This window comes from Urocitellus parryii, assembly GCF_045843805.1.
Source record: "Urocitellus parryii isolate mUroPar1 chromosome 12 unlocalized genomic scaffold, mUroPar1.hap1 SUPER_12_unloc_3, whole genome shotgun sequence".
Classification (NCBI taxonomy): domain Eukaryota; kingdom Metazoa; phylum Chordata; class Mammalia; order Rodentia; family Sciuridae; genus Urocitellus; species Urocitellus parryii.
Window position 1 is genome coordinate 1,028,092 of NW_027551760.1, and position 27,901 is coordinate 1,055,992.

A 27,901-nucleotide genomic window follows, 5' to 3' on the forward strand; every position below is an offset into this window, starting at 1 on the left:
GCTCCCGGGACCTTTCTTCCTGCGGAGCCGGGGTCGCCCGCCTCGCTAGTTCCCGCGCTCCCCGCACCGCGATTCCGCCGCCGGCTGGACACTCGGGGGAGCGAGGGGGCCGAGCCCGCGCGTCTCCTGCAGCGGCGCTCTCCCCCGAGGGGGCTCTTCTCAGCGGCTGCTGCAGAGACATGAGAGGCGGCGCCTGGCCAGGGCCACGAGAGACGGACTCCGGGCCGGCCAGTTAGGGGACTTAGCTGACGGCCGCCCGCGCCCTCCCGGGCCCGCTGCTCTGCCTGCGGTGGCGGCATGTTCCCGCGGAGGCCGCCGGCCGGCCTGGCCGCCTGGCTAGCGGGGGCGCGGGGCGGGGGCCTGCTGGGCTTGCTGGCCAATCAGTGCCGCTTCGTGACGGGCCTGCGTGTGCGGCGCACGCAGCAGATCGCGCAGCTCTACGGCCGCCTCTACTCCGAGAGCTCGCGCTGCGTCCTGCTCGGACGCCTCTGGCGCCGGCTGCGCGGCCGCCCGGGCCATGCCTCTGCTTTGATGGCGGCGCTCGCCGGCGTCTTCGTGTGGGACGAGGAGAGGATCCAGGAGGAGGAGCTGCAGAGGTGGGCCTTGCAGCCAGTCGCCCCTGTGCTTGGGGTGGGGTGGCCCGGGCGGGAGGTGGGGACGTGCGACCCTCGGGGCCTGCCCCGTGTCCCCTGTTTACCTGGTGCTCCTGTGAGTGGCGGTGTAGCAGACTGGAGCAGTTTTAGCAATTCCCCTTGCTGCCCGTGTGTTTCTGCGGTTTGTTGCGTTAGAAGCAAGAGCTGGAAGTGTGTGTTATTCTAGGAGGGGGACTTTGGATGGGTAGTATGACCCTGAAGACAACCTTAGGAGTACAGGGGTAGCTCAGTGCTGGAGCACCTGCTTGGCAAGCGCGTGGTCTGCGCTGGATTCCCAGCCCTAGAGATAAAGAAAAGCAAAACCACATTGTAAAAGTGAATACAGAAGGCGTGCAGGCCCTTCTTCACGAAATCTTAACGTTCCCAGAAAAAAAAAATGCAAATTCAAAACGACTTTAAACTCGACCTGAGGCTGTATTTCTGCATTTACAAAATGACTGCCATCCAAATGGGACTCAAGCCTTGGGAGAAGTGCCTCCAGAGAGCTCTGTCATTGTGACTCCCGTCTGAAAGGAATTTAGAGGCTGGGAGGGATTTTGCCCTGCTTGCACAAACCAATAACCCAGACGTTTTATCCTATAAGAATTAAGTGAGATTTTTGCTACTTTAGAACTTTGGGTATCATTAAGGTCAAAAGTCATGCTGTCATTAAAACTTCTGGGTGAAAATCCAGTACCCTTGATTGTATTTGTTACTCTGTAGTTCTAAATCTCAGATTTTATGTAATCTAAAGATTTGTTTTAGGGCTGGGGTTATGGCTCAGTGGCAGAGCACTTGCCTCATACATGTGGGGCACTGGGTTCGATCCTTAGCACCACATAAAAATAAATAAAATAAAGATACTGTGTTCATGTATAACTAAAAACATTTTTTTAAAAAGGTTTGTTTTAGCGCTTGAATTATAGTGCCTCTTTATATTTACTTTATTTATTTTTTCCCCACTGTTACTGGAGTTTAAACCCAGGGCCTCATGCATGCTAGACAATCACTCTACCACTGAACTACATCCCCAGCTACTCTTTTTTGTTGTTGGTGGTGGTTTTTGTTTTGAGATAGGGTCTCACTAAGTTGCTAAGACTGGCCCTGAACTTGTGATCCTCCTGCTTCAGCCTTGTCAGGAGCTGGGATTAAGGCATGTGCCACCAAGTCTGGCTTGGATTTTCATTTTTTGACAGATATTTTTAGACTGTGTCCTCTACAAAAGCACTCTTTTAAATTCTAAAACTGTGATTTCAGGAACCAGGGACAGTTCCCTCCTCCTCATAGATCCCACAGAGTATCTTTATTCTAGATATTTCTTGAACAGGGAGACCACCTGTTATTCCACATTTTTGGTTAGATTGAAAATGGAAATACAGCAGTTAAAGTTTGTACCATGGCCTGTGTGGGAAGTGTAATACCCAGATGCCAGGCAGCTATTTGTGCAACACTATGAATTGTGGGTAAATGCAAGTCTATCTTAAGAACTGCGAACGCTTTTCCTAGCAGGAAGGATGACTTTTATAATGCAATTTAAAATCAGAACCACAGGGCTGAGGGTGTAGCTCAGTGGTAGAGCCCTTGCCTAGCATGTACAGGGCCCTGGATTCCATCCCCAGAGCCGTTAAACAACCCTCCTCCAAAACAAACAATAACAACAACAACAACAAAAAAAAAAACACTAAAATCATAACTGCACATAGCCTCGTTCAAAAAAAATTAAAGAATCAAAGCATGATAGCAATTTTGCCTAGTTCCTGTTAGCATTCTTTTGCTATTTGGATATTTGTGCTAATCTTGCAAGAAATAAAAAAAATGAGAAGAAAATTTTAAGAAAATTGCCAATTAACTGTTTAATTTTCTTTCTTCCTTTTTTTTTTTTTTTTTTGGGTACTGGGGATTGAACTCAGGGGCACTGAGCCACATCCCAGCCGTATTTTGTATTTTATTTAGAGACAGGGTCTCACTGAGTTGCTTAGTGCCTTGCCCTTGCTGAGGCTGACTTTGTACTCACAATCCTCTTGTCTCAGCCTCCTGAAATTACAGGTGTGTGCTATCTTGCCAGGCCCTAATTCTATTTTTTTTTTTTTTTTTTTTGGAGGGAGGCGGATTGAACCCAAGGGTGCTCAACTACTAAGCCACTTGCCACTTCCCCCCAGCCCTTTTTTTTTTTTTGGTACTGGATCAAATCCAGGGCCTTGTGCATGCAAGCCAAGCACTGTACCAACTGAGCTATATCCCCAGCCCCCTCCTTTTAATATCAATTTTCAGTTGTGCTGGGGTTGTAGCTCAGTGGCAAACACTTGCCTAGCATGTGTGAGGCACAGGGTTTGATTCTCAGCACCACATAGAACTAAATAAATAATTAACTAAAGGTCTATCAACAACTAAAACATATTAAAAATTTTTCAGTTGTAATTGGACACAATACCTTTAATTAATTAATTTATTTTTATGTGGTGCTGAGGATCGAACTCAGGGCCTTGCATATGCTTAGCCAGAGCTCTACCATTGAACCACAACCCCAGCCCATCCCCAGCTCTTTTTATATTTTATTTAGAGACAGGTTCTCACTGAGTTAAGTGCCTCGCTAAGTTGCTGGGGCTGGCTTTGAATTTTCAATCCTTCTGCCTTAGCCTCCTGAGCCCCTGGGATTACAGATATGCGCCACCTTGCCCAGTGGCCCTCATTCTATTTTTTTTTTTTATTACTGTTATTTTAGTTGTCAACTGATCTTTTATTTAATTAATTTATTTATACGCAGTGCTGAGGATTGAACCCAGGGCATCACACATTCCAGGCAGGCGTTCTGCTACTGAGCCACAACTCCAGCCCTTCATTCTATTTTTGATGAATTTCCTATGTTCCATACTGGTGACCCTTGAAAAGATAATCCTCAGGTGGATCTGTTCAGGAAGGAGGAGAAAGGGTTAGTTGGTACAAAAGAGAGGGAAGGAATTTGGGGCACTGGGAGTTGAACAGTATTGGGGTTTAGTGGTAGATGACATTGTTTGGATTACTTAATGTACTTTTATGGGTGATACATCCTGGAGCTCTGGATGGCAGTTCTCCCATTTAGGGGAACTGGAACGGAAAACAATTTAAGAAATGGATGTATTGAACATTCAGGTAATAAGTCAGTCCCACTCTGACCATGAGATTGGGCCAGTTGCTGACCCAGGTGTTCATCCTGTTTCCTGCTCTTTAGTCAGTCTCTGAAACCGGGATCTGTTGAAACACTCTTGGTTCTAATCCAGCTCCCAAAGAGGGATTGCTTAGGGTTAGTCTGCTTTGCAGTTCAGGAGTTTAGGTGAAGTCCAGTCAGACCACTTCTTTTTTGTTTGTTTGGGTGCTGGGAATTGAATCATCACTCTCCACTGGGTGGTACCCCAGTCTACAGAGCACTTGGGAGCTGCCTTTTGTTTTGGTCTTCCTCCAGTTACTACAGTAACATATTTAACACTTCATTGCCTTTGTTTTTGTTGTGGGGTTATTGGGAATAGAATCCAGGGAGGTTTCTTTACCACTGAGGTACATCTCCTCACGCCATGCCCTTTACATTTAAAAAAAATTTTTTAAATTCTGAGATAGGATCTTGTTAAGTTGCTTAGAGTCTTACTAAATTGCTGAGCTGGCCTTGGATTTGTGATCCTGCAGCCTCAACCTCCTGAGTTGGGGGATTATAGGTGTATACCACCAGCCTGGCTTAATACTTCATTGTCTAGTTCATGCTTGGATTTTGCTTTTCTTTTCAGTTGTAGATGGACACAATACCTTTATTTTATTTGTTTTTATGTGGTGCTAAGGATTGAATCCACTGCCTCACGCATGCTAGGCAAGCACTCTACCACTGAGCCACAACCCTGGCCTGGATTTTGCTTTTCTTATCATTAAAATTTGATCAAGTTGTTAATCTTGATCAAGGTTTGTTACCTTGATAGGGAGACAGATTATATATTATTGATTGTAGAATGGTTCCTTCTGTCTCAGTTCTAATAGCTTATAATGTTTACATTTTTATTGAATAAAATGTGGATACAGTCTAACTTTTTTGCTTGATGTTTAAGTATTGTATTTGCTTTAGAATAAGTACTGCTGAGGTTGTTTCACCTAGCTTAGAACATTTGGATTTTATTTGTTTTAGTGAGGTGGTTGAGAGATTGGGTAGTTTCCAGAATGGAACACAGTTGTCTCAGGTCAGGTACAATTCTTTCATTGTTAATGGAAGAAGAGAATGATTGTCCAGTAACCCCTAAATTACAGCCTTTGTCTCACCTGTGTTGTTTCTGTACCCACTTGTCTTGAAGTAAACTAATTCTGACCCTTCCATCTTGGTTACACAGGGAAGTGTGCAAAATATATCTTTTAGAACCCGAGCTTTAGATTGGCATGTTTTTCTTACGTGTTTCTTTCCCAAATAAAAATAATTTTGCTTTCTATTCTTTTGTGTATGAGAACATTTTACTAAGTAAGAAATTGAACTTATTTAGCAAAGAAGTAACCTGTACAAAGTGATTTTGACTTGCTTCTGGGGCCTCATGTAGAAATCAGATCTTTTTAATCCTTGCTCTAGTGTTCTTATCTAATTAGTTTCAATTAAACAAACAAAATAATTTTGCTCACTATTCTTGGTGTTAGCTGGCATTCTGTGAACCCAGGGCAAATTTTCTGGAAGAATACAGTAGTAATTTTTTTTTTTTTTTTTAAAGAGAGAGTGAGAGAGAGGGGGGGACAGAGAGAGAGAGAGAATTTTAACATTTATTTATTTTTTCTTAGTTCTCGGCGGACACAACATCTTCCTTTGTATGTGGTGCTGAGGATCGAACCCGGGCCGCACGCACGCCAGGCGAGCGCGCTACCGCTTGAGCCACACCTCCAGCCCCCAGTAGTAATTTTTTTATGGCTTTGAAACAGTTAAAAAAAATTACAGGAACAAAAAGAGGAAGGATATTAAGAAATATGAAAATTAGGGGAAAATTTTCCATTGACCTCATCTTTTTTTTTTTTTGTTACACTTCATTGTTCTATAAACTTGAGTAAAATAAAATAATTGCCAGTAAAGTTTCAAAGGGAAATTGGCCATTTTCCCAATTCTGTGTTTTAGCCCTAAAACGGAATACATTCACGTTTTCTGTATGTTATTAACTGGATGAATGATCAGTGTGAACTTTCTGGCTTACAGGAACATACACACACACATATATATATATAGTTTTCATTCTTTTAGCATTAACTAGTTTATGTCCTTTATTTCAAGATGTGTCCCAAATCAGTTGAAAATCCCTCCCTTTAATAGTAAGTTTGTAATGTGAAGGAAGAGATGATGTGAGGTGAAGGTTGTCTTGTTGAAATTCCTAATTGTCTGATGGCTACATTTGAATCATTTTAGAGACTATCTTGCCTCATGCAGAGGACAGGACCCTGAGTCAAGCATGTGTATACTTACTTAGTTTTCATTGAAAGTCTTTAGTTGCCACTGCTTTCATTCCAGCCTTCCTCAAATATTCAGGTGATTTTCCTTTGGAGAAAGGGAAGCATAGACCATCTTTTCTTGATCCTTTGACTAATCTGCTGGTTTTGTAACTATTTGGGGAATAATCTCTTTTGTCCTTTTCTGTCCTTATTAATTTAAGTCTCTTAGATAGGAAGGTTTAGAAGCCTATCTTACCCAAACAGGATTCGGCACAGCAGGCTAAAGAGATGCCTGGTGAGAGGGTTTATCATTTTCCACTTAGTGCATATAACAGTGTTTGTGCTCCTCTGTTAATTATGTCTGTCCAATTTAGAAGGTGGGACCCTTCAAGAACTTTTACACCTGGCTACAGAAGGTTGTATGGTCATGTACATTTCCATCACAGCAGTCTTTCTCCAGCATTTGTATTATGCTGTTCAAAGAATGAATGTCAGCTGGGTGCACTGGGCACACTTGTACATCTCCCGCAGTCCCAGCTACTCAGAGGGCTGAGGTCGGAGGATTGCTTGAGCACAGGAGTTTGGGGCCAGCTTGGATAACTGAGTGAGACCTCATTTTAAAAAATGACAATAAAGTAAATAAAAAAGAACATCAGCTGGGCACAGTGGCAGGAAGATCAAGTTCAAGGTTAGCCTGGGCAGTTTTGCAGAACCCTGTTTCAAAATTTAAAAAAGGACCGGGAATGTAGTTCAGGCCTCTGGATTCAATTTCCAGTACCTGGGGTGGGTGGGCGGAGGAATGTCTTGTTTTCATAAGACATTTTCATCCCTCTTCAGATGGACTTAGTCTCAAATTTAATCAATTTACATGGAATTTTAATTATATAGGAGAACCTGATTAAGTAGTGGAGATTAGAAGCTCTATACCACCTTGCATCTTAAAAGGCCATTGCTTACTTCTGGGCATGGTGGCACAGGTCTGTAGTCCCAGTTACTGGAGAGGCTGAGGCAACAGGATTTCTTGAACCTAGAAGTTAGGAACATAGTGAGATGCTATCTAAAGGGGTGGGGGAAAGCTGGGCTTAGTGGCTCATACCTATAATCCCAGCAAATGGGGAGGCGAGCCAGGAGGATGGCAAATTAGAGATCAGCTTAGGCAATTTAGTGAGACCCTGTCTACGAAAAAAGGGGGCTTGGGATGCCACTCAGTGATAAAGTACCCCTGAGTTCAATCCTAGTAGTGCTCCCCCAAGTATGTATAAATATATGTATGTGTATATACATACACACATATCTATGTGTATATACACAGATATTGCCTATAGTCATTAATTTTCTTAAAACCTTTCTAGGTACATAATTCTTTTATGAGCCCCTGAGATTGTTGTTTTAATTTTTTTTTTAGTTGTAGATGGACACAATATCTTTGTTTTATTTACTTATTTTTATGTGGTGCTGAGGATTGAACCTAGTGCCTTACACATGCTAGGCAAGTGCTCTATCACTGAGCCATAAGCCCAGCCTGAGCCCCTGATGTTTTGATAAAATATTCCACCAATGGAGGCAGATTCTTGTCTTCTTTATTAAGTGATAAGAATGACATTTAGGAGTGGTGCTTAATTATTATTGAAAAATGTTTTTAACTGGTGCCATGTGATGTCTAAATTGTTCTCTGAGCAAATCAGGCTTGTGGTTTTGCCTTGCTTCTGCTTTCTCTTCTGCAATATCTACCAGAAGGTTTCTTTCCTATTTCTGTACTTGGACATTTGCAATGCCAGTCTTTAATCTTATTTTGCATTTTTCCTCCCCTGGTACAGGGGATGGAACCCAGGAGCACTCTACCACTGAGCTGCATCGCCAGCTGTTTTTATTTTTTGAGACAGTGTCTTGTTAAGTTGCCCAGGCTGGCCTCAAACTTGCCTCAAGATTTCAACTTTTTATTTATACATACATACCAGGGATTGGACACTGGGTACTTAACCACTGAGCCACATCCCCAGTCCTTTTTATTATTTATTTATTTCTAAAATATTTTTAAGTTGTTGATATACCTTCACTTTATTTATTTATTTATTTATATGTGGTGTTGAGAATCGAACCCAGTGCCTCACACATGTCAGGCAAGCTCTGTTCCACTGAGCCACAATCCCAGCCCTTATTTTTTATTTTGAGATAGGATCTCTCTCAGTTGCTTTGGGTTTCACTAAGTTGCCGAGAATGGCCTCAAACTTGCAATCCTCCTGCCTCTGCCATTGAGATTATAAGTGTGTGCCACTACGCGCAGCTCAACTTTTAATTTAAATTGAGGGTTTTTTCTTTTTTTTTTTTTTTGGTACTGGGGATTGAACCCAGGGTTGCTTAACCACTGAGCCACATCTCTAGCCCATTTTATTTTATTTTTTAAATTTAGAGACATGGTTTTACTAAGTTGCTTAGGGCCTCACTAAATTGCCTAGTCTGGCTTTGAACTTCTGATCCTCCTCCTCAGCCTCCTGAGTTGCTGGGATTATAGGCGTGCACCATCAAGCCTTGCAGCTTGAAAAGTTTTTTCAAATGGTAAAATAATTTTCTTCAGAACATCAGTATAAATTGTACTGGGTTCAATTTATGTCATGGATTCTTCATTGTAAATAAACAAACTGATCTTGTTTAACTTAAACCAAAAGGAATTCATTAGTCGATTCCTTGTCAGGTTGTTCAGAACAGTGACAAGAAGGCCAGAAAGTACAAGTTGATCAGGAGAACAACCAAGGCTTGCTCCAGGAATCATCTCCTTAGATGTTGGTGTTGCTGGTGATTTCCCCCTAGATTGGTTGCACTGCCGGATCTCTTCAAGATTACTAAGAATAATCTCCAAAAGATCTTGTGCCTTTGGGTTATTTCCTCAAGATCCAAAGCCCTAGAAGTCTTTAATTAACCTCACTTAAATTAGGAGCTGCCCTTAAACTGCTAGGGGCTAGAAATGGAGGGATTTCAGACAGTCAGAAATGACAAATACTGCTGAACGTGGTGGCACATACCGTAATCCCCTGTCATCGCAGCTGCTTGGCCACTGAGACAGGGGGATCACAAGTTCAAAGTTAGTCTCGGTAAATTAACAAGGCCCTAAACAAGACCCTGTCTCAAAATAAAAAAAAGGGACTGGAGATGTGGCTCAGTGGTTAAGTGTTCCTGGGTTCTGTCCCTGGGTTCAATCCTTGGTATCCTGCCCACTGGCCCCACCTCCCTCCCCCCCAAAAAAACATAATAGCTAAGTCAAAAGTTTAAAATTAAGTGAATTGGAATTTTAAGAAATAATGTCCTACTGGGTGTGGTGGTCCATGCCTGTAATCCTAGGACTTGGGAGCTGGAGGCAGGACAATCACAAGTTCAAGGCCAATCTCAGCATTTTATGAGACCCTCAGCTACTTAGTGATACTCTCTCTCCCATAAAACAAAAACAAAAACAACAACAACGAAAAAAAAACAACAACAACAGAGTTATAGCTCAGTGGTAATGCACCCCTGTGTTCAATTTCCAGTACCAAAAGGAAAGAAAGAAAGAAGAAAAGAAATGGACTCAGCATTACTTTGGATTGCTCTAAGTTTTAATCTTGGATTGTCAGTAATTTTTGGCTTTTAAAGCAATTTATTACAGACATGGTGTGCTTGCTTGTAATCCCAGCTGCTTGGGAGGCTGAGGCAAGAGGATTGTGAGTTTGAGGCCACTGTGGGCAACATAGTGAGATCCCGCTTCAAAATCCCCCCCAAAACTATATTAATGTAATTTTTATTAGTGAGATCTACTTCTGTCTTTTCTTCATTTACTTAATTTATTCAGTAAGCATTTGTTGAGTGTTTATTATTTACAAAACAGATGCTAGGAGCTGGAACTACAGTTAGGAAAAAGATTCCTTACCCTTAGGAAATTCATAGTTTTATCAACAAGGTGATATAAAGATAGATTAACTATAGTGCAATGTGATATTGTCTCTATAGGGGAATAAAAAGTAAACTATATGGGGCTGGGGTTATGACTCAGTGGTAGAGCGCTTGCCTGGCACTTTTGAGGCACTGGGTTGGACCCTCAGCGCTTTATAAAAATAAATAAATAAAATGAAGGCATTAAAAACAAAAGTAAATTTATATGGTTAATTCTGCCTTAAAATTACCCTTCAGCCTTGTTTCATTTGATACTTGGGAGAGGAATGAAAAGTCATTTCAGTGTATCAGTGTTTGAGGTCTTCCTCAGTCTGAATCACACCAATTTTTCTTTCCTGTCTGTGATTTGCTTAAAATAGTAGCCAAACTTTTAAAAAAAAAATTATTATTATAGGGCTGGGGATGTGGCTCAAGCGGTAGCGCGTGCAGCCCAGGTTCGATCCTCAGCACCACATACAAACAAAGATGTTGTGTCTGCCGAAAACTAAAAAATAAATATTAAAAAATTCTCTCTTAAAAAAATTATTATTATAAAGTGGCTCAGATACATAAAAAGTGTTAAAAAATAAAACAAATGTTACATTTAAGAAACAAAATATCATAGATACCACAAATTTTCTTCTGTATTTTTTTCTAACATACTCTCCTTTTTCCGCTAGATGAAACCATTGTCTCTTAGTTTGCTGTGTGTCATCCCCGTCTTTGTCCTTATGTGTATATATTGTACATGTGTATATGCCTCTAGGGAAATACAGTGATTCATAGCATGATATCTGGTACTGTTGCGTATATTTTAGAAATGTAAGCAGTCCTGAACAAAATACTGACAAACCAAGCCTCGTAACATAAAAAGGATTGTATTCATGAACAAGTGGGATTTATCCAAGCAAAGAAGAAAGGACAAAAGCCACATGGTCATCTGAATAAATGTAGCAAAAGCATTTGACAAATCCAACCTCACTTCAGGATTTAAAAAAACAGAATCCCCTTTCAGCCTGGGAATAGAAGGGAGTATCCTCAAACTGATAAAGGGCATCAGTAAAAACTAGCCAGCAGCAAGTTGATGGTGAGAAGGTGGGGAACAAGACCTGTGCTAGCCCTTGTTTTCAACAGGGTGCTACAGGAGAGTGTTACAGGCTGTAGCCATCCATGGGAATTAGGCAAGAGAAGGAGAAAGCAGGCATCCCGACTGGAAAGGAAGCACTAAAACTATTTGCAGCTTATATTATATTTTAAAAAATGTTTTTACTTTTTTTTCTTATGTGATTTTATGTGTACAAAATATTAAAGAATCCACAAAAAACTGTTAAAGCTAATAAACTATGACAGCTAATAAGTTTGCAGGATATAAGATCTGTATACAAAAATCACATTTAAAAAATATATTTTTTAGTTGTAGTTGGATACATACCTTTATTTTATTTATCCATTTTTATGTGGTGCTGAGAATCGCGCCCATCACCTCACATGTGCTAGGTGATCTCTATACCGCCAAGCCACAACTCTAGCTCCCCCAAATCACATTTTTATACATTGTTCAGAGGAGCAATCTGAAAATGAAAGTAAGAAAATTCCATTTACAACAGTTTCAAAAAGAAAATATTTAGGAATAAATTTAACAAAAGAAACATAAGGCTTTTACAATGAAAATTATAAAACATCCTTGGAAGAAATTTTATAAAGACATAAAATAGATTGGTCACAGTGGTGTACACCTATAAACCAACCATTTGCTCTAGAGGCTGGGACAGAAGGATTGGTTGAGCCCAGGAGTTCAAGGCCCGTGTGGGCAATATAGCAAGAACCTTCTCAAAAAGAAAAAGAAAAAACATGAATAAGTGGAAAGACAGCCTGTATTCATGGATATTATTAAGATGGAATTACTATCCCAAATCAGTCTACATGTTCAGTATAGTTCTTATCAAAATCGTAGTTGGATATTTTATAGAAATTGGCATGCCAGTTATACTCATGGAAATGAAAGGGACTCAGAATAACTTAAACACTTTTGAAGGAGAAGAGCAAAATTTGGGGGACTCACTCTCCTTACTTCAAAACTTCAGAGCTACCACAATGAAGACACTGTGGTACTGGTATTAGGATAGACATGTAGAGTGTTGGAATAAAATTGAAAGTTCAGAAATGAACCTTTATATTTTTGGTCAGTTGGTTCAACAAGGGTATCAAGACAGGTCAATGGGGAAAGAAGTAGGGCTGGGCTAACTGAAGAGGCATATGCAAGAAAATGAATTTAGACCCCTGCCTTATGCCGTACACAAAAATTAACTCAAATGGGTCGAATACCATAATGTAAGCTAAAATTTTAAAACTCTTAGATGAAAATTTAGGCATCAGTCTTTGTGATGTTGGAGTAGGCAGTGATTTCTTAGATGTAATACCAAAACATTAGTAATCAAAGAAAAAACAAGTTAGACTTCATAAAAATTAAAAACCTTTATCATCAAAAGATACAAGAAAGTTATGATCCACAGGAAGAAAGAAAATATTTATATTTATTCTGATAAGGTATTATTGTCCACCTGTAAGCCGAGTGGTTTGAGAGTCTGAGGCAGGAAGTTTGCAAGTTCGTCAGCCTCAGCAACCTACTGAGGCCCTGTCTCAAAAAATAAAAAGGTACCAAAAAAAAAAAAAAAGACAATCTGATAAAACAGAGAATTTCAATAGAGGTATTTCTCCATGGAATGCACAAGTGGCCAGTGAGCTTATGAAAAGGTAACCAACATCATTAGTCATTAGCAATTGTATCAGTTCAAACCACACTGAGATATCACTTCATGCCCACTAGTATGGCTGGAATAAAAAAAAAAAAAGGATGATAATAAATGTTGGCAAGGGTGTGGAGCAGTTGGGATCTTCATACAATAGTGCTAGGAATATAAAGTGGTGCAGCTGCTGTGGAAATAGTTTGGCAGCTCCTCAAAAAGTGAAGCATTGAGTTACCATGACTTAGCACATTCACTCCTAGGAATCTTCCCAAGAGAATTAAAAACATGTTTATACAAAAACTTAGATATAAATGTTCTTAGCAGCATTATTTGTAATAGCCAGAAGGTAGAAACCAAGTTTCTATTACCTGATAAACAAAAGGTGATATATTCCTATGATGGAACATTATTTAATCATAAAAGGAATAAAGTACACTTTCATGGATGAAACTTGAAAATATGCCAAGAGAAAGAAGCCAGATACAAAAACCCATTATTATGTGACCTCATTTATTTGAAATGCCCAGAATAAGCAAATCTGTACAGAAAGTGAAGGGAGGCAGGAATGGGAAGGGACTGGTGATGGTACAGTTTCTTTTGGCTGATGGAAATGTTCTGCACTTAGATAGTGGTGATGCCTTTTGTAAAGGTCCCAAATGACATTTCACAATCATGGACTTTATTTATTTATTTAGTTTGTACTGGGGATTGAGCCTGTGGGCACTTAACCACTGAGCCACATCACATTTTTTTTTGGGGGGGGGGACAAGCTCGCTCTCAGTTGCTGAGAATCTTGTGAAGTTTCTGGGGCTGGCCTTGAATTTACAATCCTCCTGCCTCAGCCTCCCAAGTCACTGGGATTACAGTGAGTACCACCACTCCCAGCTGTAGTCAAAGACTTTAATAGCGGATGTTGAAGGTTAATAATGTACTAGGTCTTAAGCACTTCATATATAAATTTGTTGATAATCTTTATTCCCAATCTTGAGGTAGGTACTATTCTTGCCATTTTATATAAGTAGAAGTGGGTACTGATTAAATACTATGTTATTTGGGTTAATGAGTGGCATCCAGCACAGGAACTGATTTTTTTATTCACCACACTGTACTGTATTAAACCCACACCATTCCTTTGCAGGTCTCTTTGTGGACATTTCATTTCACAGGGCTGACTGACCACCTGCACCGGATCTGTTTTTGTTTTTTGCAGATCCATTAATGAGATGAAACGGTTGGAGGAAGTCTCAAATATATTTCAGGGCTCAGGAGTCGAGCGCCACCCTCCAGAATCAAAATCCCAAACAGAAGGGAATGAAGAGTTGAAGGACAAGGAACAGCCATGGGAGATGGTGATGGATAAGAAGCACTTCAAACTGTGGCGGCGCCCAATTGAAGGCAGCCATCTTTACCAGTACCGAGGTGAGCTGGGCGTGCTGCCTTTGAAGTGTGTGCCTGAGTGCCCAGGTGCTTGGGACTTGGGGCCTCATGTTTTTCTAAACTATTCTGTTCTGGTGGTTTCTCAGGAAATTTACCATGGCTTTCTGTTGGTGGTTTTCCTCTCCCGGTGTCTTCCTTGACACATGGCATCTTTGGCTTTGCTGCCCCCGCCTTGCTTCTACTTTCTGAAGCTGCCTTCAGGAGCTCTCAGTACTCTAGAATTGAAATGCCGGTAGTGATAGGAATGGGGCCAGGAGCTCAGCAAGCATCCTTTATTTTTTCTTGTCATCCTAGTTTTTGGAACCTACACAGATGTGACACCCCGGCAGTTCTTCAATGTTCAGGTGAGTTAATTTTTTGCTGTGGATTTCAGAGCTTCCTAACAAGCCATTTACTACTGTCCCCGTGAATGATTTCTTTGATTTGATGATGTTGGATTTGGAGTATCCATCTGTGTCTGTGCTTCTTATTCCTTAGCATATAGCATCTGGGGGAACATTTGACTTGTAATTTCTCTATCTGTCCTGTGAGGGTGGGACTGATTTTTGCCTAAAGCCCACCCACCCTCAGACTGTTTGAGAAGATCAAATAGAAGGGTTGATGAAGATACTCTAATATTTCACAAGCCTTTATTGTTTTTTTCCTAAACATTTTGAGGGCAAATTAAACATATCATGGTCCTCTGTCCCTAAATTCTTTAGTGAGTATTTCCTGAAACTAGACATATTCTTCTAACTAACCATGTCAGTAAATTCAGCATTGGTGCAGCACACTTCAATGTAATCTGTGTTTGTATTTTGGTTTTATCAGTTGACCCAATCATGTCTATTCAGTATAGATCCAGTTAGGATTCCATTTAGTTGTTAGGTGTCTTTAACTTCCTTTAATCTGAAATAGTTTCGTGAATATATTTACTTAATAAAAATAAAGAATATGTTCAAGGACTGCTTTTATCCTTGAGTGTTCAAACAGAAGAGTTCTACATAGGTATTTTTACTTGTTTTGCCAGACCAGTTGCTAGTTTGTTGATTATAATACCCCCTGTTCATATGCAAGTGCATTTTCTCCTAAGCACTGAATTTTGTCAGTTTGTATTGCATTTTTGTTAGTTTGGATATCTGTCTTTGAAATTTCTTAGTTACTAGTGATGCCAGAAATTTAAAAAAAAAAAATATGCTACTTTGGTTTTCTTTGTGTGAGGTGTCTACTCATATTGAGAGTTTTTGTCTGTTTAAACCTGTTTAGAATTCATGTTTCTGTCATCGCATATACTATATTTTCCCAGACATGTCTGTTACAATATTTTTTTTCCTTATATTTTTCTGGGGCTTGCCTTTTAAGATTCCCTTTCATACACGTGAAAGGACTTTGGAAGACTATGTAGTAACCAGAGCCGTGCCTCCCACGCTTAGGCCCCATCAGTTAGGTCTGTGTTTTATAATAGGGCCCTTGGGTCAGAGGTCCAGTCCAGGCATCTGGAGAGGCCGTCTGCATTTTTGCTTTGGATTGTCTTGGGTCTTCATGGTCTTGTCTTTCACAGCTGGACACAGAGTACAGGAAGAAGTGGGATGCCCTAGTGATCAAGCTGGAGGTGATCGAGAGGGACGTGGTCAGTGGTTCTGAGGTTCTCCACTGGGTAACCCATTTTCCTGTGAGTATTTTCCTTCTGGTTTTACTTCTGTTAAATCTGCGGGGTACCAAGTGCTAATCCTGCCCCTCCCTTCTTTAGTACCCAATGTACTCTCGGGATTACGTGTATGTTCGGCGATACAGTGTGGATCAGGAGAACAATGTCATGGTGTTGGTGTCACGGTATGTATGGCTGCTGTGGCCCTTGGCGAGTTCTTCAGCCACGAGTGTTGCTTGTATAGACCTGTAAGCCTGCCCTTAGTGCCCTGGCGAGTCTCCTGCAGGCTTACCAGGGACAGCCAGTGTCCTGCCCTCCCAGCTGAAAGAGGAGGGGCTGTGACTAGCTAGGAAGATTGAAGGGATGCAAGCTGTTAATTAAACATTTCTTCAGTTCCTTACTGTTGGTAATTAAAGGGGAAGAGAGTTGATTTGACAAGGCCTGGTGAGCTGCATGCTGTTTATTTCAGGTTCCTCAGGGCCTGCCCTTGGCTGCGCTCCCTGGGGTCTGTGGATAGGCGTCACTGACCTGTTTTCCCTCGCTCCCCCTCCAGTGCTGTGCAGCACCCCAGCGTGCCGGAGTCTCCAGAGTTCGTCAGGGTCAGATCCTATGAATCCCAGATGGTCATCCGCCCCCACAAGTCATTTGATGAGGTGAGTTTCACTTTGACCAAGAGACCCTGCGTCATGGCTTTGGGATGTTCTCGAGGAGTGCCTAGAGTCTGCACTGGGGGTAGAGGCTGAGTGAGTTGTTGGGGGCAGTGGTTCTCAGACCTGGCATCTGTCACATTGGCTGGAGGCTTCCTGTTTGTTTTCTCCCAGGGATTGAATTCAGGGGCCCTTAATCACTGAGCCACATCCCCAGGTCTTTTTATTTTTTATTTTGAGACAGGGTTTTGTGAGTTGCAGAGACTGCCTTTGAATTTGTGGTTTTCTGTCTCAGCCTCCTGAGTGGCTGGGATTACAGGCCAGCTGGAAACATTTTTTTCTTTTGGTACTGTGGATTGAACCCAGGGGTGGGGATGCTTAACCACTGAGTCACATCCCCAGCCCCCGCCCCCTTTAAATTTTATTTATATGCAGTGCTAAGAATCAAACCCAGGGTCTCATACATGCTAGGCAAGTGCTCTACCACTGAGCCACAACCCCAGCCCCCTATATTTCTGTATTTCATGTAGAGACAGAGTTTCACTGAGTTGCTCACTAAGTTACTGAGGCTGGCTTTGAACTCGTGATCCTCCTGCCTCAGCCTCCCCAGCCACTGGGATTCCAGGCTGTGCCACCATGCCTGGACCAGCTGGAGCTTTTAAAATACATTGCTGGGGGCTGGGGATGTGGCTCAGTGGTAGAGCGCTTGCCAGGCAAGGCCCTAGGTTCAATTCCAAGCACCACAAAAAAAAAACAAAAAACAAAAAACAAAAAAACGTTGCTGGGCCCTAGCCTCAGACCTGATTCAGCAGGTCCGAGGTGTGGCTTGAAAGTTCACTTTTTTTTTTTTTTTTAATTTGGCTTTATAAACAAGAGATTCATTTCTCATAGTTCTAGAGCCTGGGAAATCCAAGATCAAGGCACCAACAGATCCAGTGTCTGGTGGGAGCCCATGGTAATTTACATTTTTGAGAAGTTCTTAGGTGAGTCTCAGGCTGTTTGTCTGGGGACCGTATTTTGGGACCCCTTGCTATAGGGCAGTATACCTGGAAAATCCGTAAAGACAGAGTAGTGATGACGTGGCTCCTGGCAGCTTTTGTCAGGGCCAAGAGCGAGTCTTCTGAAAGCATTTGACACTGTGGGCAAAACACACACGCCCTTCTGGATTTCTCCTTTCTTATCTGTAAAACAGAGATTTAGACTATTGCTCACTGTCTCTCTTCACAATTCTGTAACTTTTATCGGGAAAGAATGTTTTCTTTAGCTTAGTGAGCTCCCCTCCCACACACACAAAAAAAGCTTAATCTGTTGAGTGTACCTATTAGTGACAGTGGTTCTGTTTTTAGTTCTGTTTTACTTCATAATGGCTTTGTGTCTCCCTGTTGCTTTGTGTGGTTTAGAGGGCATGGACTATTCATCAAGTTGTTTATTATTTTTATTTTAAAAAATTATTCAAATTTGTTATATATGATAGCAGAATGCATTTCAATTCATATTATACACATATATAGCACAATTTTTCATGTCTGTGGTTGTACACAATGTAGAGTCACACCATTCATGTCTTTATACATGTACTTAAGAGTAATAATGTCCGTCTCATTCCACTGCTTTTCCTACCCCCATGCCCCCTCCCTTGCCCTCTCTCCCCTTTGCCCTATCTAGAATTTGTCTAATCTTCCCATGTCCCCCTCCCAATCCCTGTTACAAACCAGCATCCTTATATCAGAGAAAACATCAGCATTTGGTTTTGGGGATTGCTTGACTTCACTTAGCATTATATTCTCCAACTCCATCCATTTACCTGGAAATGCCATGATTTTATTCTCTTTTAATGCCAAGTAATATTCCATTGTGTGTATATTTACCAAGTTGTTCTATTTATACCACCTGCAGTAGGCCTTTGGCTATGACAGATGGTGGCTGACCTCAGTCAATATGTTTGTTTTTTCCTGGGGGATCTGTGTGTTTACCTCTATACTATTTATAGAGTGGTATTCTCCCACAGATCACCACCCATTAGTGGGAGACATAATTAATTTAGGGGATTATGATCAGTTTTTAAAAAAGAAAAAGTAGAAAATGAGTGTCAGCATATTTCATGGAACTTGTCTAGTTACCCAAGTATGTATGAGTGTGTGCGTGAGACACAGAACGAGTTGTAGTTAAAAATATTTGAAAGTCACTTTCTTTAGAAGACAGAAAAGCAGTGAGGCTACTGTTGATGGCTAGTTACCCCAGGACAGGGAGACTGGCTCAGCTGGGAACCACGTGGGGAGGAGATCTGCACCTTGCTTTATTCCTTTTAAATTGCTTTTGAAATTTGAATCATGACTTTGTGCTATCTGTGGGGGTGGGGGGGAAAGGCTTGAGTTCCAGCATTGCTGCCTTTAGAAATGATGGCTGCAAAATAGCTGAGGCAGAGTTGGCATGTGGCACAGTGTGGCCTCCAGTAGGCACCCAGTAAATATTCTAGCTGTATTGGGAGAATAGTGCGAATTATCGTGTATGTGTGCATAGTGCTGAAGGTTGAACCCAGGGCCCCTGTACTACTTAGTTACATTCCCAGCACTTTTCTTAGTGTAGTTTTTAATTTTTAATTTTGAAACAAGTCTTACTGAGTTCTTGAGGCTGGCCTGGAATTTGAATTCTCCTGCCTCTGCCTTCCTAGTAGCTGGGATTACAGGCAGGTGCTGCTGTACCTGGCTTGAGTCAATTTTGGATGGGGGGAGGGGTACCGGGAATTGAACTCGGGGGCACTTGACCACTGAGCCACATCCCCAACCCTAATTTGTAGTTTTGTGTTTTGTTTAGAGATAGAGCTTCACTGGATTGCTTAGTGCCTCACTTTTTTTTTTTTTTTTTTTTGCTGAGGCTGGCTTTGAACTCATGATCCTCCTGCCTCAGCCTCCCAAGCCGCTGGATTACAGGCGTGTACCACTGCACCTGGCTTGAGTTGATCTTTGTAAAAATGGCAGATGATAGTAGAGGAGTCTAGGAGAGGCACTGGAGACAGAGACATGATTCGAGCAAAGACAGTGATAGAAATGAGCCCTTGTGTGCTCAGAGGCCAGGGAGCACAGGTTGATCACAGGTATCGGTAAGTCAGAGGGCATTTGGAAACCAGGCAGCTGAAGTGGCTTTGCACATAGAAAGTAGGTCCTTTGGCCAAGGTTGGACATTTTGTTTGTCTTATATTTTAAATTTTTTAAAATATTTTTTTAGTTGTAGATGGACACAGGCCTTATTTATTTGTTTTTATGTGGTGCAGAGGATCGAACCCAGTGCCTTACATGTGTCAGGCAAGTGCTCTTTCACTGAGCCACAACCCAGCCGCTTGTCTTACTTTTTGTAATGGAAAATCGGAAGTGTGTAACACACATCCTATGTACCTGCCCCCAACTTCGACAGTTACCAGCTCATAGCCAGGCTTGTTGGTTTGTTTTTTCCCTTCACTGTGGGGATTGACTGCTGTTGAAGTGCTGTACCACTGAGCTCCACCCCACTCCCAGACTGTAACCTTCCTATGTCCTTTTCCACACTCCGTTAGTTATTTTGAAGCATATTCTAAATTTATTATTAGAAGAGCCTAATTCTTTTTGTGTGTGTGTGTGTGTGTGTGTGTGTGGTGCTGGGGAGTGAACCCAGGGTCTCATGCATGCAAGGCAAGCACTCTACCAACTCAGCTATATCCCCAACCTGAGCCTAATTCTTGTGTAGATATTTTGGTAGTTTCAAAAGGGATTTTTTTTTTTCCATTTTTTTAAATTTCAAAAAGGGATTTTTGAAAACATAACTTGTGTTATAATCATGCATAAAACAGTTGACAGAAATCCCTAATACCAAACCATTTTAAGTCTAAATCAGTGTTTAAATTTTCCTGATTGTGAACTATTTTGCTATTGGAATCAGAATTTGAATAAGATCAGGTGTTGACATTTGTCCCTACTGCCTTTTGTGTCTCTTTATATCAGTTAGATCATCTTTCCTGGATACTGGTAGTTAGGTCTGGAGGCTTGAGCAGATTCAGGTTGGTAGGTTATTTTGGGCAGGATCATTTTAATTGGGAGGCAGATAATGTCTGCTTTGCAATTTCTTTGTGAACCTGTAAGTTGTTAATGATTATCCATTGTGTCATTAGAGGTTACTGAATACTGATATTGTAGTTCTTTCCTACTTCCTTTCTTTATTGGGTGGATACTTCATAGGCACAGTTCCTCATCAATTGCTTGGTTTCCTATAGTTCACATAGGAAAGGGAGGTAGGAGAAATGCTTGACTTGTTTTCTTTATTTATTAGTTTTCAAAATAAAACAAGTTTGTTCTGTCAATTAGACATCCTCAAAGACAAGGTTCTGTTTCTTTTTTTTAATTTAATTTTTATTTTATTATTTAGTTTTTTTTTTTTAAAAAGTGAGAGAGGAGAGAGAGAGAGAGAGAGAATTTTTAATATTTATTTTTCAGTTCTCGGCGGACACAACATCTTTGTTGGTATGTGGTGCTGAGGATCGAACCTGGGTCGCACGCATACCAGGCGAGCGCGCTACCACTTGAGCCACATCCCCAGCCCTTATTATTTAGTTTTAAGTAGACCCAATATCTTTATTTTGTATTTATGTGGATCTAACCTAGTGCCTCAAGCATGCTAGGCGAGAACTCTACCTCAGAGCCACAATCCCAGCTCTCTGTTCCTTAAGGAGGTGTCATTTTTGAAACATAAATTTAAATGTACTAGGTTAGTTTCTATACATTACAGTTATTCTTACTGATGATCATATTAATGATCTTATTAATCCTGGTTTTGGGTAATGGGGGCTTCTTGTTGGCTTTAGGACCTTAGGAGCTTTCTAGTATTAAAATATGTTCCAGGATCATGTTTATATTTTTAGCTCTAAACCTAGAAATTAGAGTTCTGGTTCCTTTAGTGGAAAATGGCCTTTTAATACCACAGCTTGGCTCACAGCTGCAGGGTCATTTATTGGTTTTAGGCCATTTTATTTGTTTGTATTTTATTTAGAGACAGGGTCTCACTGAGTTGCTTAGTGCCTTGCTTTTGCTGAGGCTGGCTTTGAACTTGTGATCCTTGGGCCTCTTCCTCTGGAGCTGCTGGGATTATAGACATGCACCACAGTGCCTGCCTCCCCAGCTCTTTTTATTTTATTTTAAGACAGGGTCTTGTTGAGTTGCCTAGGCTTACCTTGAACTTGGGATCTTCCTGCCTCAACCTTCTGAGTAGCTGGGATCACAAGCTTGCATCACAGCCCCCAGAGACTCCCCCACAGGTTCTTTATTTACTTTGGATTTTTAGTATTGCTCTGAAAATTTTAGTTTTAATAAATGAGAAATATTTGTGTTCAAAGTCAGATCTATAAATAATAAGCAAAGTGATTTAGATCCCCCCCCCCCCGTTCTTCCTTCCCCACAGTAACCATGGCATTTTTGGCTTCATTTTGATAATGTCAGCAGCAGTGGAAGAAAGTCCAGGTCTCTTGACGTCCCCATCCAAGTGTTTTGTGGGTGGAATAATTTGAAGTCTTATGCTTGTGCTGATTCATGCTGTCCCCTCGCCAGCCCTTGTGGGGGCTTCTGTGGCTGTTCCTGTTTACAGCCTTTGCCTCCCTTCCCTCTGCACCGCAGTGTCTTTTCAGCACCTTTCTCTCTGTGAGTCAGAGACTGGAGCAGATCGCTTCCTCTGCAGCACCTCGCACACGGCCAGACATATAGCAGACAAAGTACAGATGGAAAAGTGCTCTCTTTTACTCCTTCAGGTGGAATATAATCAGTCTAGGCTTCTCAGGGTCAGGCACTTCAGATTTTCTTAATAATTGCACGTCCTTTGCTGTATTAGTGTGAAGGCTGAGCCAGAGAAACAGTGGGTGTGTGATTTCAGTGGTCCGAATTCTCAGTTTTCTCACTGAGCAGGAGGGTGACGTTGGGCAACATTACTTTAAGCTTTTTTTGCTTGATTTCCTCATGTAAAATGGGGGATAGTTGAACCTACAATGTAGGATTGTTGAGAGAAATTGCAGCAGTTCCTGGCCCACAGTAAGTTATTGCATAGTTGTTTGCTATTATTACCAGTAGGAGGTGCAGGTGAAGATGAAGGTCTTGAAGCTGAAACATAGCCCTATATTTGAAGAACTCATAGGACTCAGCATTTAATTGTTTTCTCAGCTGATTTTATGACAATGATGTAATAAGTCTGCACAGGCGGTGATAACAGAGACAAGAATGGTCTGTGGACTCCAAGGCCTCCTTCTCCAGCAGGGAGTGCAGGAGTGTGTGCGCCTTGCTTCTGTGTGGGAAGGCCCTGCGGAGCTCAGCATCCACAGGTTTTATTGGGACCTGGTCTCATGGCACCTTCTACTTAGTGAATACCCCCAGGAAGAAAACCTGCTTGGCATAAGTCACAATGGTTTACATTGTCTGGGCACAGGGAGCCCCCTTACCAATGGGACTAGGACACCCTAGGAGCCATGCTTGCTAGAGGTCACCCTGTAGGCAGGCCTTGCTGTGAACAGTTGGTCTCAGGCATCAGGTGAGCTCTGTTCTTCACAGGTTAAAATGGTGGCACTCCTTATTCCAGAATGGGCATGGCTGTCGGTGATGCTGGGTGTGGAGGCTGTGGTGTGTGCTCAGGTGCCCTCATCTTTGCCCTGTTTCTTTTCCAGAATGGCTTTGACTACTTGCTGACATACAGTGACAATCCCCAGACTGTGTTTCCTCGCTACTGTGTTAGCTGGATGGTTTCCAGCGGTGAGTGGAGATGTGTGTCAGGGCTGGGAACTGGGGCGAACATTTTGTTTTTCTCTGTCTTCTTAATGGCAGCACTGAATCTCTGTAATCCCTGCTACAGAAATTCAGTGCCCTTCCCAGTTCATTCTGGTCTCCAGGTGGGATTGTAAGAATGAGAATTATAGGGTCCCAGAAAGGAACTTGTACTCAGAGGAGACTTTTTATTTTAATTTTTTTTAGTACTGGGGATTGAACCCAGGGGCACTTAATCAGTGAGCCACAATCACAACCTTTTTTTTTTTTTTTTAATGAGACAGGGTTTCACTAATTTGCTGAGACTAGCTTTGAACTTGGAATTCTCCTGCCTCAGCTTCCGGAGTTGCTAGGATTGAAGGCATGTGCCACTGCACCTGGCCAGAGGAGAGTTTCTAAAACATATGCTTCAATGTCTTAAATATAGACTGTGTACTTTAATGTATTTAATTTTTTTTTTTTTTTTTTTTTTTTTTTTTGCAGCTGGGGATTGTACTTAGGGGCACTCAGCCACTGAGCCACATCCCTACCCTCCTTTTTTTTTGTATTTTATTTAGAGATGGTCTCACTCAGTTGCTTAGTGCCTTGCTTTTTGCTGAATGGCTTTGAATTCCTGATCCTCCTGCCTCAGCCTCCTGAGCCGCTGGGATTATAGGCATACACCACCACACCAGGCTTAAATTTTTTCTTTAGTAGTGTTGAAAACTCTTAAGATTCTGGCCTAGAAAATATGATTTTGGGCAGTCACCTAGGGAAAGGGCCACCACCCGTGTAAGAGAGGCTGCACATCACAGCTGTAATTTCACCTTCCCCTTCTAACGTCGTGTCTCAGAAAGCATCCTCGTGATTGTTTTCTATAGGCATTTGCTTATTCCTTGGGGGAAATGGAGAGAAGATTGTTTCTGTTTGACATTTATCTAAGTTAAATTGGCAGTTATTTTGACATGCCACTGATGTGTATTTTAATCACCTCAAAGAGCCTTTTGGGATTTCAGTGGCCTGATCACTGCCCCTTCTGCAAGGATCGTAGGTTGTGAGTGTTTTTGCAGTCCATGCAGAGGGAACACCTTCTGGTGGCAGCTGTCACTTGTAGTTTGCCACTCAGGCTGCCTTGGTATGAGGAAGAGCAGCTCCCCACCACCAAAGAGGGGGCCGTGCAGCTTTGGGTCTTCTGTTGGTTTCTGGTCGTCTTAACTAGACCCCCGTCTTCCTCAGGCATGCCGGATTTCCTGGAGAAGCTGCACACAGCCACTCTGAAAGCCAAGAACATGGAAATCAAAGTGAAGGACTATATCCCGGCAAAGCCTCTGGAGATGAGCAGCGAGGCCAAGGCCACCGCCCAGTCATCGGAGCGGAAGAATGAGGGCAGTTGTAGCCCTGCTAGGATCGAGTATGCCTAAAGGGCATTGGGAGAAGATGGGACAGGTCCTTCCAGCCCTGTCTTGGTCCCTCCCTCTGCCACAGAATGGGGAAAAGCCATGGAGGCATGTGCGTAACCATCAGTGCAAGATCATTCAAGGACTAGTGTCTGATTTCCTTCCAAGCCCTGTGCTGCTCTTGATCAGAGAGGAAGCGGGATCCATGGAGGCGCTGCCGTGTTCTCAGGCTGACCAGTTTGAAATTCAGTATTTGACTGAGCTGATCTGGAACAAGCCTCTCACCTCAGGTTGGAAGTGGACGACTCTGTTGGCTTCCCCTGAATGGTTCCTTGCTGACATTCCAGATCCCACCATGGGTTTTGCAGTGCTGGAATTTCCTCCAGTTCTGAAGGTCACCTGGGAAGTTTGGGTGGCCAGTTATTTCTTCAGGAGGGTCACTGGGAGTGCTCTTGGTAACAGTCTTGGTGTGAATGGGTGTAAACAGCTCTTGGCCGTGTTAAGTGCCTTGTCCTCACCTTGCTTTTATCTTTAGGGGCATGAAGTTTGTACCAAGAAATTCTCTCCCTGCAAAATACTTCCCTTGGCTCACTCACCTGACCCCAGACATTTTCATGGGAACTGGCCAGCTCCATGCTCGTGCGCTATAGTCACCGAATCCTTTCCTCTTCCCAGCCTTCGCTGGGAGCACTGGAGATGAGTTTCTGTATCATCAGTGTTTTGACAGGGTCAGTAGAAAGGCTCAAACATCACATTTAAATTTATTTTATTTTATTTTTTTTTTAACTTTATGTCAAAAAGGAGTTGGGGGTGTTTTCTCCATAGTAACACAGTATAGAAAACAGTTCTTTGGTTCAGGCATTATTTTCCTCACCTGAGGTTTGACTTGTCCTCCTCAGAAGGCAGAGGAGGGGGGCTGGGCTGCCCCCTTGGAGTGCTCAGCACTTAGACCAGCTGCTGTCTAGACAAGCAGATGTAATCTTGTCCCAGATACTAATATGATAGGGATGTGGTGTATGTGATCCTCTGTTCCTCTAAAAAGTTTTTCCTCCTCTCTCGAGAGCTGAAATGAAGGCAAACCGTACCATTTAATAAGGTCACAGCCACATGGTATCTGCTTGGTCTCGGTTTTGCCAATGGTTCTGTCACAGTGTGTTGGGAGAATAGGGATCAAATTTTTAAAATCCTCCTCCCTCCTTTCTTTTCTGGAGTTCAAATGGCTAAATTTTTACCTTTTTTCCTGCTTGCTACCCTGTTGTGTTGGAAAGGGTTTCTAAACCTGGAACTAACCTAAACCCCTCTTGACCTTCTTGTTGCCTGTCCAGTTTTGTGCCAAGGAAGTAACTGTTCCCGTTCATGTCTCCTGAGTCACTGGCAGAGCAGAGAGGTCCTGGGTGATCCCAGCAACTTTGCATTGAGGATTTCTTTCCTTCCCCAGAGGAGCCAGGGAAGAGTCCCTGGGTTATTAACGTCCGAACTTAGTGCCTGCCAGTGTGAGTGGGTGTGTGTGAGAGAGCGTACCTGCGTGCGTGTGCACAGGTGCTAAGCAGCTGTGGTTGCCCCATATTCTGATTTAACAGCAGTTTGACTCTGTAGAGTTACTTATGTCATTGTAATGAATTCACTCCTAACTGTGACATTTTTATCAAATGTGTGAATAAATACGTAAAGATTGGTACAAAGGAATGTTTGTCTCTGAATGGACTGTGGCAGGAAAGCCTGCATGTTGGGCTTGTCCTTCTTTCCACATCACAGAGCTGTGAACCAACCCCAGGAGCTGACCTGGGAAGCAGCAGGGCTTAGTCTTAACTGTCCGGTTGTGGCTGGCTACACCTGCCCTTTGTAGGTGATCAGCCTAGCAGTTGAGCGCAACCTCCTCTGCCATGTCGTGTGTTGGGGCTTTGCAGAGGGTGGAACTTGGGATGGTCTTAAGTGCGAGGCTGAGTTGAGGACAGTCCAGGAACTTTGGTGGAGGCCTGCTGGAAAGTGGGTTGGCATGTAGGCAGCTGGTTCTGCCAGAACCCAGCTTTGTTCCAGGAGGATCAATATGTTTTTGAAAGCTTTGAGCACAGCATGAATTTGGGGTTTATGTGTGTTTCTCCCGTGGGAAAATCCAGGAGGATAGGCATAAGCATCCCACCTGTCTGGCTAGAGCTGCGGCTTCGCAGGCACAAATGAGGCACATGCTCCACCCACGTCTCACCCCCCTGGGGTTGCACAGAGAACCCTGTGGCCTCATCTCACAATTGCAAGCTGAAGTCCTCCCATGGTCACCTGGCCCTGGCCCTCACAACTTCTTGTCCTCACTGCTTTGAGGCACCTTTGCATTTTTCCTTTCTTTCCCTTTATCCCTCCTCTTCTGTTTTCTTGCACAGTGGCAGGTGGGAGCCGGGTGGCAGGCTGAGACCTTCTGCAAGCAACCTGCAAGTTCCTTTTAAGGCGAATGCTTTATTTGTATATTTTATTTATTATAAGCCCTAGAGGTTTCTTTTTCTTCTTTTTTTTTTTTTTTGGTACCGGGATTAAGTCCAGGGGTGCTTATTAACCACTGAGACAAACCCCCAGCCCTTTTTTATATTTTATGTAGAGACAGGGTCTGGCTGAGTTGCTGGGGCCTCACTTTGCTGGGGTTGGCTTTGAACTTGGGATCCTCTGGCCTCAGTCTTCTGAGCCACTGGGATCACATGCATCCGCCAACCCTCCTGGCTCCTATAGGCTTTTTATGTGGTCTTGCATAGTGCAGGGACTTGGGGACATGTATTATAACCTTGCTGCTTGTGCCTGACAGGAATCTGGTGAGGCTTTCCTAGCTAGTGTGGCTGTACCCAGCATGTGCTTCATTGAGCATCTGTGAATGGAGCATTAACATGAAGTTTCTACTTAGAAAAGTTTCATATATTAAAGGTTGACAGTTTTCAAAACTACCTGTACCACCTGTACCTTTATCTGTACCTTTACTGGTTCAGGTCGTGATGTGTGCGCCTCCTTTTTTCACAATCATTTGAAAATAACTTGCAAACAAAATATATTCCACTCTGTAACACTTGAACATGCTTTTTAAAAATTTTTTTTAGTTGTCCATAGACCTTTATTTTATTTATTAATGTGCTGAGAATCTAACCCAGTGCCTCCCACATGCTAGGCAAGTGCTCTACCACTGAGCTATATCCAGCCCCTTGAGCATGCTTTTTATAAGGATGTTAACAGTCCCATTAGCATATGAGATAAATGACAGTGTTATAATATTTAATAATGCAATTTGAATTAAAATTTACCCAGTTGCTTCCCAAATGACTTTTGCAGTCCCCTCAATCCTCACTGCAGTACAGTTTCTGATTGCATTTGTCCCTTGCCAT

General features: G+C 42.4%; 1 protein-coding gene across 1 annotated transcript; it reads left to right on the top strand.

The window, feature by feature from the left end:
- The first annotated feature begins 5 nt into the window (after positions 1-5).
- Stard7 (StAR related lipid transfer domain containing 7) lies at positions 6-27,469 on the top strand. The gene is made up of 8 exons (XM_026414058.2): positions 6-596; positions 13,902-14,110; positions 14,423-14,472; positions 15,669-15,779; positions 15,858-15,940; positions 16,309-16,408; positions 23,073-23,157; positions 24,385-27,469. Exons 1-8 carry the CDS (start codon positions 298-300, stop codon positions 24,567-24,569), a joined length of 1,122 nt encoding a protein of 373 aa, XP_026269843.1. The 5' UTR covers positions 6-297; the 3' UTR covers positions 24,570-27,469.
- Positions 27,470-27,901: the final 432 nt, after the last annotated feature.

What these genes read in the sequence shown, in the direction of transcription:
- Stard7 (XM_026414058.2), top strand. Translation starts at nt 298, where the DNA reads ATGTTCCCGCGGAGGCCGCCGGCCGGCCTGGCCGCCTGGCTAGCGGGG. An exon ending in CAGGAGGAGGAGCTGCAGAG is followed by an intron (nt 597 to 13,901) that starts GTGGGCCTTGCA and finishes TGTTTTTTGCAG; the next exon opens with ATCCATTAATGAGATGAAAC. An exon ending in ACTGGGTAACCCATTTTCCT is followed by an intron (nt 15,780 to 15,857) that starts GTGAGTATTTTC and finishes TCCCTTCTTTAG; the next exon opens with TACCCAATGTACTCTCGGGA.